Source organism: Microcaecilia unicolor, chromosome 4 (assembly GCF_901765095.1).
Source record: "Microcaecilia unicolor chromosome 4, aMicUni1.1, whole genome shotgun sequence".
Taxonomy (NCBI): domain Eukaryota; kingdom Metazoa; phylum Chordata; class Amphibia; order Gymnophiona; family Siphonopidae; genus Microcaecilia; species Microcaecilia unicolor.
The window spans coordinates 9258432-9281062 of NC_044034.1; the positions used below are offsets into that span (position 1 = coordinate 9258432).

The following is a 22631-nucleotide window of genomic DNA, read 5'->3' on the forward strand; positions in this document are numbered from 1 at the left end:
AGGCTGAGACCAGTCTGTTGATTTAAATTTGGATGTACAGTCCATTCTCGGCATTCACGATGGTTTATTGAACACCTAACTTCTTTTTGTTGTCCCCATAATCTTAGTTGTACAGCCATACAATGGTCTTAAGTATCCTGATGAAGAAGGTCAACAGCCAGTATACGTTTCTTTTCTTTTTGAACTTTTTGATTCCAAGTATATTTATAGTTAGTTTTAGGATATAAACCCAGATTGCCTATAAGATTTGTTCATCTATGATGAAGCCCAACCTGGTACCTTTGTTTGATATCGTCTAACCATTCTCTGATGTTCTTCTCAATGACCCACTTTATTTTTTCTCTTTTTTCCTACCCTTGTTGGCTGGTCCTTTCTCTCTCCTCACACCCTGTACTTCACTTCTCCCCCCCACCATGCCCCATTACGGAAGAACGGAACTGTTATGGTTTTTTTTGCTAGAGAGAGGAGGAGATGTGGGGAACTTGGGGGGCTCAGGACCCCTAATGTTTGTATTTTGAGAGCACTCCTCTGGATAATAAAACAAGGGTTACCTGTAAGATTTATTTCATCCCCATAATTATTCTGTGTGCTGATTTCAAGCCTTGCTAGCTAGATCAGACCTTTTGAAATTGTGCAAGGACACCCATGTGACCTAAACTCCTTCTAACTAAATGGACCCCAAAACATGTTTATACATTTACTGTGATTTGTTGTGCAAGAAATGGGAGAAGGGGAAGTGGACCTTTTTACTGAGACAGATGTGAGTGGCTGAGAGACAGTTATACAAGATCTGGGTGAGAGAGTGTGTCACGAGAATGGAAAAAAACCCCCTATTTTTTCTATATTTTTGCTGACCACTGTTAAGGTTGTGTCATGGGCAAGATACTGTACCAGGCAGCTTAAGAATTTATTGATTGTGAACTTTATTACAAGGTTTTAGAAGATAAGTACATGCATATAGAATGGTCCAATGTAATTAAGATAACATTAATGGATATTTAGATCTGTATTAATTCTTGGGTCAAGATTTCCTGTGTTTCATACAGTTTGAAACCACATTGTATCTGGATAGTGAAAAGGGGAAGTTGGGAACAGTCTGCTAGCTTAACCACAAGGTCAGGTGGTATATAGTTTGGATATATGATATAAAAAAACTGCTGAAGTAGCCTGAGGAGGTGGGCTTGGAATTTGTGACAGAAAGTATAGTGGGAGAGAAGTTACTAGTAGGTGGGTGAAGATGGCTTTGTGACTCAGAGATCAGGTGGATTGGTGTAACTGCTATCTAGGAATTAGGGTATGAACTGATAATTGATAGAACAGAAGTCAGATGTGTTGGATTAGGAAAGTAGATGATTGGTTAGTGGGATGTGCTAAAATGGCAATTAGTTTCCGGATTATTGTATAACATGTACTAAATCAATTGTATAAAAATGAGGGAAATCTATGTAGGTTGGGCTTCCTTGTTTCCAGGGCAGTGAACTGGAGTGGACCCAAGGAAGTCTAATAATTTCTTTTCTGTATTTCAGACTTGCTATAAGGCTCTGCTTGAGCTACAATTTACTTGTTTCCAGAATAAACTTTTCTTTTTATTTCACTTCTGAGTGAGTAAGTACTATTTGTTTTATTAGTGTATTAGCGTAAGAAACAAATCGAAGAACCTGGGTGTTCTAGCAGTAACCAGTTGGGGTTTGGCTAAGGTGGGTGCAGACCCCAACACAAGACAGCCAGAACTAGCAGAAAAAGGTTTCACGCTTTCCTGACCCTGGGTGATGTGGTTATAAATCTGTTTGGTTTCATCCTCACAGCAATGCTGTCCACAGTGCTTTTTTTTAATCAACCATTTGCATAATCCACAAATTTAACCACTTTTCCATCTTTTCTACTGACTCATCATGAAGCACAGATGTAGTTTTGGAACTTTCTGGTTCTGCTTCATGAACAGACCACTGAATCTCTTCCTTTTTTTGCTGGATGGATCAGATTGTTGATTCATTAAAATTTAGCTTGTGGCCAAAGGCAGAAACAGACATGCTGGAATGAAGCTTATCTAAGACACCTATTTTGTCACTAAGACACATCACATGTTTCTTTCTCTTACAATTGGTACCTGTAGCTTGTAACTCACCCCCTGGATGCTTGGTGGCCATTTCCAGAAGCAAACCATATTGTATTATTCAGATGGAAACAGTTCTTGTCTTAATCTGGTCATCAGATTAAATATGTTTATTCCATTTTGAAAGCAGTTTTTGGAGGCAATGATAAAAAGCTATTTACTGTATCCCTCTTGGCCACTCTAGGACACTTGGTGACTATTTCCAGAAGCAAACTGTACTGTATTATTTGGTGAAAAGTCCTGGGACTGCCACAGACTGCTGGGTGGGAGGCATTCACTCGTGGAAGTTTCGGAGATAACCTGTGAAAACTGGAGTCTCCCAATGAATGTGGGAAACTTGCCAGGTCTGAACCAGAGGGATCACTCCCTGACCCTGATCAGGGGAAACACACATTGTCTTCTCTATCACAGGGGTGAAAATGATCCCTAACACTGACTGTAGGTGTTTGTAAAGTGAAATCACAGTCAAAGGACACATTAGTGGATTTGATGGTTTTGTATAATTATTATATATCAGATTGTTACCTGTATATCTGCCAAATTCCATCCACCAATCTGCATTAAAATAAAGATGAACAATGATCAGATCGCAGAGAAGAGAAATAAGTACAATGATATAAAAAATATATTAGAGGTGAACAATGATTAAAAATGTTAATAGTGATTAATTATGAGATTAAAAATGTTAATCATGCAATTAAGTGCGCTTAATCACAGAATTTTGGGCATTAAATAAGAAAGATTCAAACAGCCTTCACCAAGTTTCTCTTCCCCAATCCCTACATTGAATTGTACAGCAGGGCTCAGACTCAGCGTTGCCTCAAACTCCTTGTCTCGCCCTGCACAGTGATTGGGCTCTGCAGATACTTGAGTCACGCAGTGCAGGAATTTGGGGAAGTCTCGCGGTTTCAAGTCTCAAGAGACCTTCCCTAACTTCATGCACCATGCAGCTCAAGTATCTGCAGAGCCTGTCCGTGCAGGGGGAGAGAAGGAGTTTGAGGCAGCTCCGAGGAAGGAGAAAAGAGTCCTGCTGTAGAGGTAAGCTTGGGGGAGGGGTGGGTCAGCATTAATAAAACACAGGCAGCATCAAACAACATGGTATGCGTTAAAATATTAATGCATTTATAGTGTTATTAACACATTAATTGCCCACCCTAAAATATATAAGTTGCTAACTGAATAAAACTTACCTATTCCTGCAGGATGTGATTTTATTTTGTAAAAAAAACAATAAAGAAAGAGAGAAATGTTAGAGATTTTGAATTATAAAAACGTCCTTCAATGATCTTATAATTACATTCATACATAAGAACTGCCATTCAGGGAAAGACTGAAGGTCCATCAAGCCCAGTATCCTGTTTCCAACAGTGGTGAATCCAGGTCACAAGTACCTGGCAAGGTCCCAAAAGAGTAAAACAGATTTTCTGCCGCTTATCCCAGGAATAAGCTTATGACAAAGCAAACACATGACTTCCAGGGTGCAATGCAACAAAATAAAACAATCTTTGCCTTATCACCCATTCCTTCTTCAGGTTATACTCAAATAGAAGTGACAATAGACAACGCAAGGTCATTGTTGCTTTGGGCAGAACTGATGGTACAGCTGGTATAAAGTAAGAACGTAGTCACAAAAGAGAGGGTATTACAGCATACAAGCATAGAACACAGACAATAAAAGCAGCACTGGGTCTTCAAGAAAGAGATAACAGCCGTCCTTTATTGTGAAAAAGACCCGACATGGGCCGTGTTTCGGCACACAAGCGCCTGCCTCAGGGTCTAACATAAAAACACAGAGATATGATTATAGATCCAGACCACACATAAATTTACATACATACCAGGGGGCGCTCTCCAAAGGGGAATTAACCCTTCTGCGCATCTCTTGTGGCCAGCTATCAGGGAAAAACGCCTCAGAGGGCAGTCCCAGGCCAGAATCCGCTGGAGAGGCAGTAAGGGGGGCCGTAGAAGACCCCTTGGGCAGAGCGCTTTTAAGCATATATGCCTTATGCATCAATAAAACAAAGTCAGGGGAGAAAAACTCGCCCTGGTCACCCGGTTCCAGTCCGGGGCTAGAAGCTCTTTGATTAGCCTCAATCCGAGCACCCCTCCCGGATTCAAGACCCTCCGCCTCAGCAGGGGTCACGCCATGTGGCGCATTCCACAGAGCGGGAAGAATCCTCACTCGCCATGCTCGGGCCGGCTCTAACGCCTGAACAGCACAATTTAAAGAGCCCAGCTGCGGATCTGCACTTGCCACACTTAAAACAGCGCTTTACAACCTCCGCAGCCATCGCCGAAAACGGCGGAAAATTCAAAATGGCGGCTTCGCGCCAAAAACGTCTCGATCGCGGGCCCTCCCCAGAGGAGCTAGAAAGCACTCTTACCTCACTGGACCGAGTATCAAAGCTCCGGTCACACTGTAGAATCATAAGAAAACCTCTTTTCTGAGGTTGCAGCGCCAAAGTGTGACGCAACATTTTTATTTTTTATTTTTAACTCTGTAGAGGAAACAGCAAAAGAGGCAATCAAATCAACTCTGGAGGTGCAGAAGAGTAGGAAAGGCAGGGAAAGGCGAACCAATGTGCCTGCATCCACTAAGTAGAGTAGGAAAGGGCAGGGAAAAGCGAACTGTGTTCACATCCACTGGGGGGATGGGTAAGGCAGGGAAAGGGCTAACCTATGTGCCTTTAAAGTGAAGCTACAATAGCCTTAACACCCCTGCTTCCACTGGCAAAGCTCAGGAGCCACCCCAGGCAGAATTTAGAAGGAGCTGAAAAAGCTGCAATCACCCTGCTGGGGAGATAGAGAATACTGAAGAGGCAGATGGAGCTAGCTGGCCATGAGGCACTATGGTTTTTTAATGCTCTCTATCTACCCCTGCTGGTAGGTGGACACAACCCATTCGTAATGGATTCATCTGTTTGATGACAAAGAACTCAGATTTATACTTTTATTTCTGCACATTTTTAGTGGAATCATCCAGAGCATTTGAAAAGAAGACAAACCAAATTAAAAAGCGATCAATTCCCCTCCGAAGGGACACCACCTTGTAAGTGATGGAGGGGCTTCCGTGTTTCAATGACTCAGAGGGCTACGCTGAAGGGTTACCCATATCAGACAGGCCTCTGAGGAGAAACCAGACAAAGAGTGTCCCAAATTAGGGAGAGGGGAAAGATGGTGACCTGAAGCTCGTACACTCAACGGCCCAGCTGTCCTCTGAAGTTCAGTTTTTGTTCACTTGAAATTTCCTCTCTGCATTGCAGTTGCCTTAACAGAGGAAGGGGACAATGGAGGGTCAGCCGCCGATGACCAGCGTTTTGTCCCCTGTGCAGCAAGTCTGGGACCGCTGTGTGACGAGCTGCCCATAGATGACTGGGTTGATGAGTCCTTTGCAACGAAGGAGCGTCGATGCTCTTGGACCTGGAAACAACTTCATCGCTCAAAAATCATTTAACCACCATGCCCAAAGGAGTGGAGGAGTGAGTCAGGAGTGTATGCTGAAACGGAAGTCGTTTACAGCTGAACCCGTGTCGGCGGTGCTACTCCTAAACCCTTAAGAGTTATCAGCTTGGAGTTTTTGGCTCCCGTAGAGGTTGCATTGAATGTCATCTGGAGGGTGCTCCAGGACCTGACGGTGGTAGAGAATGACTTTGCTTCAGATATAGTCTTGTTAATGAGCCACATGATTCCTCTTAATATATTAATTCAAAAGGAGTGAAGCCTGTGAAACTGGGATTACTTTAATCAACGGAAATTGGATTGGAGATTCAAGGGTTTGTATTGTTAAACAATTTCTGGTTTTAAAAGGGAAAAAAATGAAATCAGGTGTATTACTTTCACTAATATTGGACAATAAGTATGTTTCCAATGAAATTGATGGACTATGCACCGTTATGGTCTTGAAGAAACCAACCAGATGATCAATGTGGAATAATGATTTAGATAAATAATGACTGGGGATAATCGGGTTAATACCACGTTTTCTTTGTTTGCTGTTGCTTAAATTGATCTCCTTGTCTTGTTTCACTCTCCCTATTTATTTTGTGGTCTAAGAAAGAGAAAGATTGTATAAAATCCATTTATCTTGTTGAGATTGTTTTCTTCTAATATTGTTTTAATGTACAATCATCTCTGTTTTACTGTTTTGCAAGTGATCCTTGTAAAATGAAAAAATTATAAATAAATGATTTAAAAAAAAAAAAAAAAGCGATCAATTCCTCACCTCCATATTTTCTAACCCAATTCTTCAGTTGCTGAGGGTAGCTCAGTTGGAAACCCATTTTCAGATCAGTAGAAACAGCCTCTGGTTTTGGAAACTTCATTTTCTTACACCTATGGGTTAGAGAGTCACTGGGATTATTCTGGGAAATGTTCACACCCAGGGGATAGAGATGTAAACAGTGGAAGGAATGAAATATACCATGAACATTCAGTTTTCTGTGATTATGGGACTGATTTTTGAAATAGGAAAACAGTCAAAAAGTGGCACAAAATGGCATTTGGAAATTGCTATTTTTGAAACCCATTTTTTAAACATTTTGCTATGCAAGGGAGTGTGTTAGGGGTGGGATTTAGGCATTTCTAATACTCAGATGTTTTTCTGCCACAATGGAACAAAACAAAAATATCCAGGGCTACAATTTATATGTTTTGTTTTTATCACAACTAAGTCACAACAAGGTGCCTTAAATGACCAATTGACTACTGAAGAGATTAAGGCATGACCCCCCCCCCCCTTACTCCCCTAGTGGTCACTGACCCCCTCCCCCCCCCCCCCAAAGATGTGAAAGAAACAGTATATAACAGCCTCTATGAAAAGCCTCAGATAGTCAGTCCTCTTAGAGCAGCAATCAGGTCCCTGGAGTAGCCTAGTGGTCAGAGATATGGACCAGGCCCATATCTCCCTCTATCTGTTCCACTTGTGGTGGAAAGTGTCAGCCCTCCAAAACTTACCAAAAGCCTACTGTACCTACATATAGGTGACACCTGCAGCCATAAAGGCTATTGTAGTTGTGTACAGTAGTTTTTCTACGGATTTTGGAAGGCTCACCCTACAAGATAATGGGGCAGTGGTAAGATGTCTAACTGGGACCTCCTAGGGTGCCCCAGTGCTCTGCTGGGATGTCTGTGTGGCCAGTCTACTAAGAATACTGGCAAACATCCATCCTAAGGCTTGATTTTTTGTGTTTTTCACATAGAGGTTTCAAATTAGGTATGTGCCTTTTATTATCTCATTTATACATTTTTTATACATATTTGTATTGAAGTTCGTAACCTATACCAGTGCCCTTGCTTTGCTGTTATGTGATGTCAGATTTTATTATGCTTTTATATATATGTTTATATGCACTGTCATACAATTGTTGCATTACATACACTTCTTTTATAAATATATTTTTATATATATGCTCTTTTATGTACATGTATATATATATATATATAATTTATATTGGACAGTGCGTAGCGATATGCTTATTCTAGTATACTCTCTATGTATACTTAGTAATATTCCATATTTTATTATTTGTTGTCAATTTATATATTTGATATATTATGCTTGTATGTGTGTTATATTTTATTTATTATGATCTATGATAATTATTATATATTTGTTCATTGTAGCCCCTGACGCAGCCCTAGGTGGGCGAAACACGGCCTGTGTCGAGCGATTTGTTCATACACGGTATCTTCAATAAAATCTTTTTGTTGAGATATTGATCTGCTGGCTTTCTTTCCCAGGCTCAATGTGGCTTACAGAGTTTAGTTATGACATGGTCATACCAGGATATCAGATGAAATTAGTAGTATACAAAGATTGGGTAAAGGAAGAGAGAAGAGAGGTGTTAGGCAGGATAATGTAGAAGGTGGACTTTATTAGCTGGGTGTTTTCTATCTTTTAACCAGTGTAGATTAGGAATTGGTTATTGGACAGAAAACAGAGGGTAGGGATGAATGGTCATTTCTCTCAACGGAGGAGGGTGAACAGTGACCGGTACTATTTAACATATATGGAAATCGGAATGACAAGTCAAGTGATCAAATTAGCAAATGATACAAAACTATTCAAGGTTGTTAAAACACGTGTGGACTGTGAAATACTTTAGGAAGATCTCAGGAAATTGGAAGATCTGAGGAAATTGGAAGACTGGGCGTCCAAATGGCAGATGAAATCTAATGTGGACGAATGCTAAGTGATGCACATTGGAAAGAATAATCCGAATCATAGTTACCTGATGCTAGGGTCCATCTTGGGGGTCAGCGCTCAAGAAAAAGATCTGGGTGTCATTGTAGGTAAGTAACCTGTTCCGGGACAGAGGGAGCAGGGAAATCGCGGAGACGACAGGTGTGTGGCTGCTCGCTGTACCCCTCCAGCAGAATGCACCTGGGGCAGACCGCCCCCACCGCCCCGCCCTCGGTACGCCACTGGCTGTCAGGTACACATCTTTCCATTGGTCCCTTACCTTGTCAGCTGAGCCCCCCAAAACCCACCACCCCCAACTGTACAGCACTACCACAGCTTTTACGGGTGAAGGGGGCACCTATATGTGGGTTTCTGGTGAGTTTTGGAGGGCTTACAGTTTCGTCCAGAAGTGTAACAGGTAGGGGGAGGTAGGAGCCTGGGTCCACCACTAGACCACTCCAGGGACCTGCATGCTGTCAGGAAGGTCAAGTGGAGATGTGAGCCCTTGTGCCCGATGGAGAAAGATTCCCCACGGAGCTGTCAGCCAACCCTGAGCTCCCCCTGTGTCTCCTTCCATTCCCCAGAGGTTGAGCCACTAGACTATTCCAGGGACCTGCATGCTGTTCTAATGGACAGGAATATAACATCTGAGGCTGGCATAGAGACCGGCAAGTAATGTTTTTTATCACATTTTGGGGGGTGGGAGGGGGTTAGTGACCACTAGGGGAATAAGGGGAGGTCATCCCTGATTCCCTCCAGTGGTCATCTGAGTATTTAGGGCACTTTTTTGTGCCTTATTCGTTATAAAAACAGGTCTAGCTCAAAACTTCTAAGTTTTAGACCTGGATGTTTTTGTTTTGTTCCATTATGACTGAAAAACGTTAAGTCTTAAGAACGCATAAGTCCCCGTCTGAACACGCCCCTAACACACCCCTTGAGATTTGGACGCACTTCTGATGGACTTCATAGAAAAACGTCTAAAAATAGGTTTATGCCACATGTTTATTCACCCTTCAAAGAAATATAAACACATTCTGATAGAATTACTTTGTTATAGACAGCGTCAGAGCAGAGACCATCACCAGCAACTCCTTCTGCAATACGGTTAAGGGGCAGCACCACTGGGAGAGTAGAGGTGGAAAGGAGATTCACAGGGTGAAGTTTGGTGGGGAATGAAGAGAGGATTCACGGAGGGCCAAATAGGTGAGGACAGGGAGGTTGGTGGGAGAATCAGAGGGAAGGGAAGATATATCTGTAATTCTCCTCCATCTCTTCCCCTCCATTTCTCAGTACTTCCTCTAAACTTTAGTTCTCCCTCTCCTCACTTAATCCCACCTCTCTTTCTCCCATTCTCAATTCCACATCTACTACTAATCATTTCTATAGCACTTCTAGACATACGCAGCACTGTACACATTATATACAGGTACTTTCTCTGTGTCTAGGGGGCTCACATTCAGAGTTTTTTTGTACCTGGGGCAATGGAGGGTTAAGTGATTTGCCCAAGGTCACAAGGAGCTGCAGTGGGACTCGAACCCAGGTTGCCAGGATCAAAGCCCACTACACTAACCATTAGGCTACTACTCTCCCTTTCACCAATCAATTAATTCCCTTCTTTCTCACTCAAAATCCATCCAGCCGCATAGAAAATGACAGAAAACTAACTTGTACCTGCTCAGAGCATCCTTCACATCCTAAAGGGAAATGAAACAGAGAATATTTCTAGTTAGATTTCACAGTTTATGCGAACACATTATACATTAGGATACTCTACTCACAGATCTAGCGAATGCTACATACCTGTAGAAGGTATTCTCCGAGGACAGCAGGCTGATTGTTCTCACTGATGGGGTGACGTCCACGGCAGCCCCTCCAATCGGAAACTTCACTAGCAAAGTCCTTTGCTAGTCCTCGCGCGCCCGCGCGCATGCGCGGCCGTCTTCCCGCCCGAAACCGGCTCGAGCCGGCCAGTCCAGTATGTAGCAAGACAATACACTTCAAGGGAAGACACAACTCCAAAGGGGAGGCGGGCGGGTTTGTGAGAACAATCAGCCTGCTGTCCTCGGAGAATACCTTCTACAGGTATGTAGCATTCGCTTTCTCCGAGGACAAGCAGGCTGCTTGTTCTCACTGATGGGGTATCCCTAGCCCCCAGGCTCACTCAAAACAACAACCATGGTCAATTGGGCCTCGCAACGGCGAGGACATAACTGAGATTGACCTAAAAAATTTACCAACTAACTGAGAGTGTAGCCTGGAACAGAACAAACAGGGCCCTCGGGGGGTGGAGTTGGATCCTAAAGCCCAAACAGGTTCTGAAGAACTGACTGCCCGAACCGACTGTCGCGTCGGGTATCCTGCTGCAGGCAGTAATGAGATGTGAATGTGTGGACAGATGACCACGTCGCAGCTTTGCAAATTTCTTCAATGGAGGCTGACTTCAAGTGGGCTACCGACGCAGCCATGGCTCTAACATTATGAGCCGTGACATGACCCTCAAGAGCCAGCCCCGCCTGGGCGTAAGTGAAGGAAATGCAATCTGCTAGCCAATTGGATATGGTGCGTTTTCCTACAGCCACTCCCCTCTTATTGGGATCAAAAGAAACAAACAATTGGGCGGACTGTCTGTGGGGCTGTGTCCGCTCCAGGTAGAAGGCCAATGCTCTCTTGCAGTCCAATGTGTGCAGCTGACGTTCAGCAGGGCAGGAATGAGGACGGGGAAAGAATGTTGGCAAGACAATTGACTGGTTCAGATGGAACTCCGACACGACCTTTGGCAGAAACTTAGGGTGAGTGCGGAGGACTACTCTGTTGTGATGAAATTTGGTGTAAGGGGCCTGGGCTACCAGGGCCTGAAGCTCACTGACTCTACGAGCCGAAGTAACTGCCACCAAGAAAATGACCTTCCAGGTCAAGTACTTCGGATGGCAGGAATTCAGTGGCTCAAAAGGAGGTTTCATCAGCTGGGTGAGAACGACATTGAGATCCCATGACACTGTAGGAGGCTTGACAGGGGGCTTTGACAAAAGCAAACCTCTCATGAAGCGAACAACTAAAGGCTGTCCTGAGATCGGCTTACCTTCCACACGGTAATGGTATGCACTAATCGCACTAAGGTGAACCCTTACGGAGTTGGTCTTGAGACCAGACTCAGACAAGTGCAGAAGGTAATCAAGCAGGGTCTGTGTAGGACAAGAGCGAGGATCTAGGGCCTTGCTGTCACACCAGACGGCAAACCTCCTCCAATGGAAGAAGTAACTCCTCTTAGTGGAATCTTTCCTGGAAGCAAGCAAGATGCGGGAGACACCCTCTGACAGACCCAAAGAGGCAAAGTCTACGCCCTCAACATCCAGGCCGTAAGAGCCAGCGACTGGAGGTTGGGATGCAGAAGCGCCCCTTCGTCCTGTGTGATGAGGGTCGGAAAACACTCCAATCTCCACGGTTCTTCGGAGGACAACTCCAGAAGAAGAGGGAACCAGATCTGACGCGGCCAAAAGGGAGCAATCAGAATCATGGTGCCTCGGTCTTGCTTGAGTTTCAACAAAGTCTTCCCCACCAGAGGTATGGGAGGATAAGCATACAGCAGACCCTCCCCCCAATCCAGGAGGAAGGCATCCGATGCCAGTCTGCCGTGGGCCTGAAGCCTGGAACAGAACTGAGGGACTTTGTGGTTCACTCGAGATGCGAAGAGATCTACCAAGGGGGTGCCCCACGCTTGGAAGATCTGGCGCACCACTCGGGAGTTGAGCGACCACTCGTGAGGTTGCATAATCCTGCTCAACCTGTCGGCCAGACTGTTGTTTACGCCTGCCAGATATGTGGCTTGGAGCACCATGCCTTGACGGCGAGCCCAGAGCCACATGCTGACGGCTTCCTGACACAGGGGGCGAGATCCGGTGCCCCCCTGCTTGTTGACATAGTACATGGCAACCTGGTTGTCTGTCTGAATTTGGATAATTTGGTGGGACAGCCGATCTCTGAAAGCCTTCAGAGCGTTCCAGATCGCTCGTAACTCCAGAAGATTGATCTGCAGATCGCGTTCCTGGAGGGACCAGCTTCCTTGGGTGTGGAGCCCATCGACATGAGCTCCCCATCCCAGGAGGGACGCATCCGTGGTCAGCACTTTTTGTGGCTGAGGAATTTGGAAGGGACGTCCCAGAGTCAAATTGGAGCAAATCGTCCACCAATACAGGGAGTTGAGAAAACTCGTGGACAGGTGGATCACGTCCTCTAGACCTCCGGCGGCCTGATACCACTGAGAGGCCAGGGTCCATTGAGCAGATCTCATGTGAAGGCGGGCCATGGGAGTCACATGAACTGTGGAGGCCATGTGGCCCAGCAATCTCAACATCTGCCGAGCTGTGATCTGCTGGGACGCTCGCACCCGCGAGACGAGGGACAACAAGTTGTTGGCTCTCGTCTCTGGGAGATAGGCGCGAGCCGTCCGAGAATCCAGCAGAGCTCCTATGAATTCGAGTCTCTGCGCCGGGAGAAGGTGGGACTTTGGATAATTTATCACAAACCCCAGTAGCTCCAGTAGGCGAATAGTCATCTGCATGGACTGCAGGGCTCCTGCCTCTGATGTGTTCTTTACCAGCCAATCGTCGAGATATGGGAACACGTGCACCCCCAGCCTGCGGAGTGCCGCTGCTACCACAGCTAGGCACTTTGTGAACACCCTGGGCGCAGAGGCGAGCCCAAAGGGTAGCACACAGTACTGGAAGTGGCGTGTGCCCACCTGAAATCGCAGATACTGTCTGTGAGCTGGCAGTATCGGGATGTGTGTGTAGGCATCCTTCAAGTCCAGAGAGCATAGCCAATCGTTTTGCTGAATCATGGGGAGAAGGGTGCCCAGGGAAAGCATCCTGAACTTTTCTTTTTCGAGATACTTGTTCAGGGCCCTTAGGTCTAGGATGGGACGCATCCCCCCTGTTTTCTTTTCCACAAGGAAGTACCTGGAATAGAATCCCAGCCCTTCTTGCCCGGATGGCACGGGCTCGACCGCATTGGCGCTGAGAAGGGCGGAGAGTTCCTCTGCAAGTACCTTCTTGTGTTGGAAGCTGTAAGACTGAGCTCCCGGTGGACAATTTGGAGGTTTTGATGTCAAATTGAGGGTGTATCCCTGCCGGACTATTTGCAGAACCCACTGATCGGAGGTTATGAGAGGCCACCTTTGGTGAAAAGCTTTCAACCTCCCTCCGACTGGCAGGTCGCCCGGCACGGACACTTGGATGTCGGCTATGCTCTGCTGGAGCCAGTCAAAAGCTCGCCCCTTGCTTTTGCTGGGGAGCCGCGGGGCCTTGCTGAGTCGCACGCTGCTGACGAGAGCGAGCGCGCTGGGGCTTAGCCTGGGCCGCAGGCTGTCGGGAAGGAGGATTGTACCTACGCTTGCCAGAAGAGTAGGGAACAGTCTTCCTTCCCCCGAAAAATCGTCTACCTGTAGAGGTAGAGGCTGAAGGCTGCCGGCGGGCGAATTTGTCGAATGCGGTGTCCCGCTGGTGGAGAGACTCTACCACCTGTTCAACTTTTTCGCCAAAAATGTTGTCCGCACGGCAAGGCGAGTCCGCAATCCGCTGCTGGAGTCTATTCTCCAGGTCGGCGGCACGCAGCCATGAGAGCCTGCGCATCACCACACCCTGAGCAGCGGCCCTGGACGCAACATCAAAAGTGTCATAAACTCCTCTGGCCAGGAATTTTCTGCACGCCTTCAGCTGCCTGACCACCTCCTGAAAAGGCTTGGCTTGCTCGAGGGGAAGAGCATCAACCAAGCCCGCCAACTGCCGCACATTGTTCCGCATGTGTATGCTCGTGTAGAGCTGGTAAGACTGGATCTTGGACACGAGCATAGAGGAATGGTAGGCCTTCCTCCCAAAGGAGTCTAAGGTTCTAGCGTCCTTGCCCGGGGGCGCCGAAGCATGTTCCCTAGAACTCTTAGCTTTCTTTAGGGCCAAATCCACAACTCCAGAGTCATGAGGCAACTGAGTGCGCATCAGCTCTGGGTCCCCATGGATCCGGTACTGGGACTCGATCTTCTTGGGAATGTGGGGATTAGTTAAGGGTTTTGTCCAGTTCGCAAGCAATGTCTTTTTTAGGACATGGTGCAAGGGAACAGTGGACGCTTCCTTAGGTGGAGAAGGATAGTCCAGGAGCTCAAACATTTCAGCCCTGGGCTCGTCCTCCACAACCACCGGGAAGGGGATGGCCGTAGACATCTCCCGGACAAAGGAAGCGAAAGACAGGCTCTCAGGAGGAGAAAGCTGCCTTTCAGGAGAGGGAGTGGGATCAGACGGAAGACCCTCAGACTCCTCGTCAGAGAAATATCTGGGGTCTTCCTCTTCCTCCCATGAGGCCTCACCCTCGGTGTCAGACACAAGTTCACGAACCTGTGTCTGCAACCTCGCCCTGCTCGACTCCGTGGAACCACGTCCACGATGGGGGCGTCGAGAGGTAGACTCCCTCGCCCGCATCGGCGAAGCTCCCTCCGCCGACGTAGTCGGGGAGCCCTCCTGGGAGGTGGCCGCGGTCGGCACCGCACGCGGTACCGACGTCGGGGACCTCAACCTGGGCGATGGGCCAGCCGGCGCCACGCTCGACGGTACCGGAGGCGCAAGCACCGCCGGTACCGGAGGGGTAGGGCGCAACAGCTCTCCCAGAATCTCTGGGAGAACGGTCCGGAGGCTCTCGTTCAGAGTGGCTGCAGAAAAAGGCTGAGAGGTCGATGCAGGCGTCGACGTCAGAACCTGTTCCGGGCGAGGAGGCTGTTCCGGGCTGTCCAGAGTGGAGCGCATCGACACCTCTTGAACAGAGGGTGAGCGGTCCTCTCGGTGCCGATGCCTGCTGGGTGCCGAATCCCTCGGCGACCCAGAGCTCTCGGTGCCGACACGGGGAGGAGACCGGTGTCGATGCTTCTTCGATTTCTTCCGAAGCATGTCACCGGAGCTCCCCGGCACCGACGAGGAGGACGTAGAATCCATCCGTCGCTTCCTTGGGGCCGAGACCGAAGGGGGTCGATCTCGGGGGGGCTGTACCGCAGGAGCCCTCAGGGTAGGAGGAGACCCACCCGAGGGCTCACCGCCACCAGCAGGGGAATGGACAGCCCTCACCTGCACTCCACTCGATGCACCACCGTCCGACGACATCAGGAGACGAGGTCCCGGTACCACCGACGTCGATGCAGCTATCCGATGTCTCGGCGCCGATGCAGAGGCCCGATGCCTCGATGCACTCGATGCAAGGGCGGCCGAGGAAGATGGTCTGGACGCTGACGACGTCGATGCACTCGAAGATCCCGGTGCCGATGCCGACGAAGAGCCCGAGAACAACACGTTCCACTGGGCTAGTCTCGCTACCTGAGTCCGCCTTTGAAGCAGGGAACACAGACTGCAGTTCTGAGGGCGGTGCTCAGCCCCCAGACACTGAAGACACGACGAGTGTCGATCAGTGAGCGAGATAACCCGGGCGCACTGGGTGCACTTCTTGAAGCCGCTGGAAGGCTTCGATGTCATGGGCGGAAAAATCACGCCGGCGAAATCAAAAGCCGAAATGGCGAAAATTGAAGCACCAAAATTTAGAGGGAGAAAATCTCGACCGAGGCCGAAAGAGGCCTACCCCGACGACGAAAGAAAACTTAGCGGGGCAAAAAGCTGGAAGTACGGGGAGGATTGACACGAAACCCGGGGAGGGTTTCCGGAGCACTTCCCGCACTAGAACAAAGCTTTTCCGAAGAAAAAACACGCTCAAAAAAACTTTGGACGCGCGAGGTCGACTTTCCGGGGCTCGACACGGCGAAAAAACGACCGTACCGAGTGCGGACAAAAGAAGACTGGCCGGCTCGAGCCGGTTTCGGGCGGGAAGACGGCCGCGCATACGCGGTGCGCGCGGGCGCGCGAGGACTAGCAAAGGACTTTGCTAGTGAAGTTTCCGATTGGAGGGGCTGCCGTGGACGTCACCCCATCAGTGAGAACAAGCAGCCTGCTTGTCCTCGGAGAAGCTCAATCACATAACAGCTACAAAATTTTGATGCCATTTCTATGATCAGCATCCAAAAATCGATAAGAAACACCCAAACTCATTATGGAAACAAGTGTATCAGCCTATTTCAAACCTATCTCCTAAGTTGTAATTGATACTTGGGCAACTTTTCAAGTATTTAGATAAAACACAGGTCCTTCATGCCAATCAATTAGACTATTGGGTGGGGAACAGTACTGAAACCTCCTTAGTGGCTCTGATCCGTGATCTCCATGTAGACATTCTCAAGAGCCTGGTTTGGGCAGAGGTGGAGTTGCGATGTCTGGGTGAAAAGGTATCAAAAGTGGGGTAAGTGACTTATTTCTAGCAGAGGGATATCAACTGTATAATCCTGGAAAATTTCAGCCTCAGGAATGGACTAACTACATCTTTAAAAAATAAGAAATGTTTATCAATTAAGTGATTAACCCCGGAAATCACATACCCACAGTTTTTAGGCTGTAGAACATGAAAAACATCAACGTTGTGAAAAAGTTGCATAGTCCCTCTCTACTGACCCTACAGTATACAAAACTTTGAAACTGAAAGTTGCCCAATTTACCCCTCCAAACATTTATAGCCTTTATCTCTGTTATTTGTAACCCCTCGTTTGGTATCTTTTCACTCAGTGAGTCAAATATTGATCATTAAAAACATATGACTTGTGTGTACATGTGTAGAACACATACAACAATTTACACCTTCTTCAGAGCAGGAGGATTTGGCTATTTAAGCCCCATGAAATTATTTTAAAAGCTCTGATTTGGTAAGTGCAGCTGCTGGCTGAAAAATCAGCCCTTATGTAAGATATTTTGATCTGCTACTTGAATTCCCTGATTCCTCCTGGAAGAACTGTAACCTCCTTAGAAATATATTTGCTAATCTCACCTTCAGTAACTCGGTGGCCGGCTGCTGAATCTTCTCCTCTATCTCAGAGATCAGCTGCATGAGGGAAGAACTTTGTTCTTCTAGCTGGGTCTCATGTTCCCTGATTCTCTGAAGAATCTTCTTCTCTTCCTCCTCCAGTCTCGAGAGAAGGATCTGCTTCTCCTTATTCAGAAACTGTTGTAACTCCTCAAACTCAGACTCCACTTTCTGTCGTTTGATCTGTGTCTCACTCTGGATTAAACGAGAGATAATTCTCAGTAACACTAGAGTGATTTTGTTGCAGTGACTCCATTACCCTCCTCTTAGTGGTGGCTCTGGTACAGCACTCCCTCCTTTAACAGCGGTGACTCCAGCACAGCCTTCCTCCACTCACCACCTACTCTTTTCCCAGCCTTCCTCTCTCACCATACTCAGAAGCGTATCTCCTCCACCCCCTACCCACAAACTCCCTCTGCCTCTCTCCTCATGTGAACTGTACTCATCCCGGTACCACTGTTGTCCCCATATTGTTTCTAAGTGAGCAGAAGAGGGGTCTCCGTCCTCTCCTGCTCTTACCCCTTACCACAAGCAGCCTCCATTTCACACTTCCCCATCATCTACTCCCTGCATCTCCCCATTCTCTCCCTTCCTCAGTATTCATTAGCATCTCATTCTTCTTGTTCTCCTTCTAGTATCTAGCCCCAGCTTCCTTCTCGTTCCTCCCCCCACAATCTTGCCCTGCCCTTTTGAACATTTTGTTGAGTGGTGGTTCTTCACTGATCTACTTTCTCTTCAACGACAGCACTGCGAGCACTTTCAAAACAAGAGGTCACAGTTGGGAGGGAGGGGGTGGTGGGAGGGAGGGAGGGGATGAAGGGCTGTTAAATCTTTAAGACTTAGGGGCCCTTTTACTAAGGCGCATCGAAAAATGGCCTGCACTGGTGTAGGCTCGTGTTTTGGGCATGAGCAGATCCATTTTTCAGCAAGCCTGTAAAAAACGGCTGAAAATGGACGTGCGGTAAAATAAAAATTATGTAGAATGATGATTACCACCTGGTTTCCGCCGTGCGCCGGAAAATTTTAAATTATTTTCTGGCGTTTGTAACAGACACGCGCAAAAAATGAAATTACCGCCCGGGCCACCAATGCAGCTTAGTAAAAGGGTCTCTTCATTTTCTGCTTACTACTGTTAAATTTGACTCTATTTTCAATAAAGCTTTGAAAAACTAAAAAAAAAACCAACAAAGTAAGTGGTCACAGACCAGACCAGATTGTCAGCTCTTTGAGCAGGGACTGTCTTTCTTCTATGTTTGTGCAGCGCTGCGTATGCCTTGTAGCGCTATAGAAATGCTAAGTAGTAGTAGTAATGTTAACGAACATGGAGCGATACAAAGGCATTATAACATCCTCATTTTTGTTTTCCATTCCTTTCCTAATAATAGCTAACATTCTATTTGCTTTCTTAGCCGCAGCAGAACACTGAGCAGAAGGTTTCAACGTATCATCAACAACGACACCTAGATCCCTTTCTTGGTCTGTGACTCCTAACGTGGAACCTTGCATGACGTAGCTGTAATTCAGGTTCCTCTTTCCCACATACATCACTTTGCACTTGCTCACATTAAACGTCATCTGCCATTTAGATGCCTAGTCTCCCAATCTCGTAAGGTCCTCTTGTAATTTTCACAATCTTCCCGCGATTTAACGACTTTGAATAACTTTGTGTCATCAGCAAATTTAATTACCTCACTAGCTACTCCCATCTCTAGGTCATTTATAAATATGTTAAAAAGCAGCGGCCCCAGCACAGACTCCTGGGGAACCCCCACTAACTACCCTTCTCCACTGAGAATATTGACCATTTAACCCTACTCTCTGTTTTCTATCTTTTAACCAGCTTTAAATCCACAATAGAACACTACCTCCCATCCCATGATTCTCCAATTTCCTCTGGAGTCTTTCATGAGGTACTTTGCAAACGCCTTCTGAAAATCCAGATACACAATATCAACCGGCTCACCTTTATCCACATGTATGATCACCACTTCAAAGAAATGTAGTAGATTGGTGAGGCAAGATTTTCCTTCACTAAATCCATGTTGACTTTGTCTCATTAATCCATGCTTTTGAATATGCTCTGTAATTTTGTTCTTAATAATAGTCTCTACCATTTTGCCCGACACCGACGTCAGACTCACCGGTTTATAATTTCCCTGATCTCCTCTGGAACCTTTTTTAAAATTCGGCGTTACATTGGCCACCCTCCAATCTTCCGGTACCACGCTCGATTTTAAGGATAAATTACATATTACTAACAATAGCTCTGCAAGCTCATTTTTCAGTTCTATCAGTACTCTGAGATGAATACCATCCGGACCAAGAGATTTGCTACTCTGCAGTTTGTAAAACTACCCCATTACATCCTCCAGGTTTACAGAGAATTCATTAAGTTTCTCTGACTCGTCAGCTTCGAATACCATTTCCGGCACCGGTATCCCACCCAAATCTTCCTCAGTGAAGACCGAAGCAAAGAATCCATTTAATCTCTCCGCTGCGGCTTTGTCTTCCCTGATCGCCCCTTTTACTGCTCGGTCATCTAGCGGTCCAACAGATTCTTTTGCAGGCTTCCTGCTTTTAATATACCTAAAAAATTATTTACTATCTGTTTTTGCCTCCAACGCTATCAAAGTCCCTCTTAGCCTTCCTTTTCAGCGCTTTGCATTTGACTTGACATTCCTTATGCTGTTTCTTATTATTTTCATTCGGTTCCTTCTTCCATTTTCTTTTTTTTTTATTTATTAAGGTCTTTATTTAGCATTGACAAGGTATATTAGCCAGTTACACACCAGCAAAAGTATTACAAAACTTAACATTAATCAGGCTTCAATCTGTCAGCCCTACATTACAAACCAAATACAGTAGTCATTTTAGTGATCAATGCTGCAAACAAATACCTAATGACCCTTACGTTTTTTAAACCTATATAGTTTTTGAAATTTATGTAAGCCCTCCCTAGTTCCTCCCTTCCCTTCTTCCATTTTCTGAAGGATTTTCTTTTAGCGCTAATAGCTTCCTTCACCTCACTTTTTAACCATGCCGGCTGTCGTTTGGTCTTAAGTACATAAGTACATAAGCATCGCCATGCTGGGACAGACCAAGTGTCCATCGAGCCCAGCACCCTATCACTGACAGTGGCCAAAAGAACAAGCAATTTGTCCTGCCCATCCTAGAAATAGTGTATTATTTCCTCGTCCATTCAATAACATTCTATAGCCTTTTCCTCCAGGAAGCCATCTAACCTTTTTTTGAAGTCCGCTAAGTTAACCGCCTTAACCACTTTCTCCGGCAGCGAATTCCAGAGTTTAACTACACGTTGAGTGAAGAAAATTTCCTCCGAATCGTTTTAAATTTACCACAGTGCAGGTTCATCGCATGCCCCCTTGTCCTAGTATTTTAGGAAAGCGTAAACAGACGTGTCACATCGACCCGTTCCATTCCACTCATTATCTTATAGACCTCTATCATATCTCCCCTCAGCCGCCTTTTCTCCAAGCTGAAGAGCCCCAGCCTCTTCAGCCTTTCCTCATAGGGAAGTCATCCCATCCCCTGTATCATCTTTGATGCCCTTCTCTGCACCTTTTCCAATTCCACTATATCTTTTTTGAGGTGCGGCGACCAGAATTGAACATAATACTCGAGGTGCGGTCGCACCATGGAGCGATACAGTGGCAGAATTATATCCTTATTTTTCTTTTCAATCCCTTTTCTAGCCGCACCAGCACATTGAGCAGAAGTTTTCAACGTATCATCAACGACGACACTGAGATCCCTTTCTTGGTCCGTGACTCCTAACATGGAACCTTGCATGACGTAGCTATAATTCGGATTCCTCTTTCCCACATGCATCACTTTGCACTTGTTCACATTAAACGTCATCTGCCATTTAAACGCCCAATCTCCCAGTCTTGTAAGGTCCTCTTGTATTTTTCACAATCTTCCCGCGATTTGACTACTTTGAATAACTTTGTGTCATCGGCAAATTTGATTACCTCACTAGTTACCCCCATCTCTAGGTCATTTATGAATATGTTAAAAAGCAGAGGTCCCAGCACAGATCCCTAAGGGACCCCACTAACTACCCTTCTCCATTGCGAATATTGACCCTTTCCTAATGATACTCAACATTTTATTTGCTTTTCTAGCCGTAGCAGTACATTGAGCAGAAGTTTTCAACGTATCATCAATTCAATGATGACACCTAGATCCCTTTCTTGATCCGTGACTCCCAACGCTGAACCATAACAGATCTTTGTAAGCCACATTGAGGCTGCAAATAGGTGGGAAAATGTGGGATACAAGTGCAATAAATAAATAAATAAATAAACCTTGCATGATGTAGTTATAGTTTGGGTTCCTCTTTCCCACATGCATCACTTTGCACTTGTTCACATTAAACGTCATCTGCCATTTAAACGCCCAGTCTCCCAGTCTTGTAAGGTCCTCTTGTATTTTTCACAATCTTCCCGCGATTTGACTACTTTGAATAACTTTGTGTCATCGGCAAATTTGATTACCTCACTAGTTACCCCCATCTCCAGGTCATTTATGAATATGTTAAAACGCAGAGGTCCCAGCACAGATCCCTAAGACACCCCACTAACTACCCTTCTCCATTGCGAATATTGATCTTTTAATCCTACTCTTCATCGGTTGCAAAGCCCAAATCATGAAAAAACTCCAAACCGCCCAAAACACAGCAGCAAGACTCAATTTTGGCAAATCACGATTCGAAAGCGCAACACCACTTCAAGAAAAGCTACATTGGCTCCCTATCAAGGAACGAATATACTTCAAAGCCTACACTATGATCCACAAGATTCTCAATGGCGAATCTCCAAGCTACATGTCCAACTTGATCGATCTTCCAACCAGGAATCGGTCCAAATCTTTTCGAACATATCTCAATCTTCATCTCCCCAACTGTAAAAGCCTCAAATAAAAACCTACTACGCATCCAATTTCTCTGTTATAGGCAGCCAACTCTGGAACACCATACCTCGACATACCAGCGAACACCTACCCTTCCGAGAGCTACTGATGTAAATTTTTGACCCTCGCAGCCGCTCCTCTAAGTTTTTTTTTTCACCTTTCTTCTCATTTTATCATAGTCTCCTTTTTTAAAGTTAAACACTAACGTATTTGATTTCCTATGTATACTTACTTCAAGGCTAATATCAAATCCGATCATATTATGATCACTGTTATCAAGCGGCCCCAGCACCATTACCTCCCGCACCAGATCATGCACTCTACTAAGGACTAGGTCTAGAATTTTTCCTTCTTTCGTTGGCTCCTGTACCAGCTGCTCCATAAAGCTGTCCTTGATTTCATCAAGGAATTTTACCTCCCTAGCGTGTCCCGATGTTACATTTACCCAGTCAATATCAGGGTAATTGAAAT

The 22631-nt window shown here is 46.0% G+C and overlaps 1 protein-coding gene across 1 annotated transcript in view; it reads right to left on the bottom strand.

Annotated features, from left to right (window-relative positions):
* Window positions 1-22631, bottom strand: part of LOC115468203 — a 116219-nt gene that overhangs the window by 87346 nt on the left and 6242 nt on the right. The window contains exons 3-7 of the mRNA XM_030199740.1: window positions 17193-17423; window positions 9966-9988; window positions 6336-6445; window positions 3304-3309; window positions 2639-2668 (exon numbers count right to left, since the gene is read on the bottom strand). Of these exons, the coding sequence (XP_030055600.1) occupies window positions 2639-2668; window positions 3304-3309; window positions 6336-6445; window positions 9966-9988; window positions 17193-17423 (400 nt within the window). The remainder of the gene's footprint in view (window positions 1-2638; window positions 2669-3303; window positions 3310-6335; window positions 6446-9965; window positions 9989-17192; window positions 17424-22631) is intronic.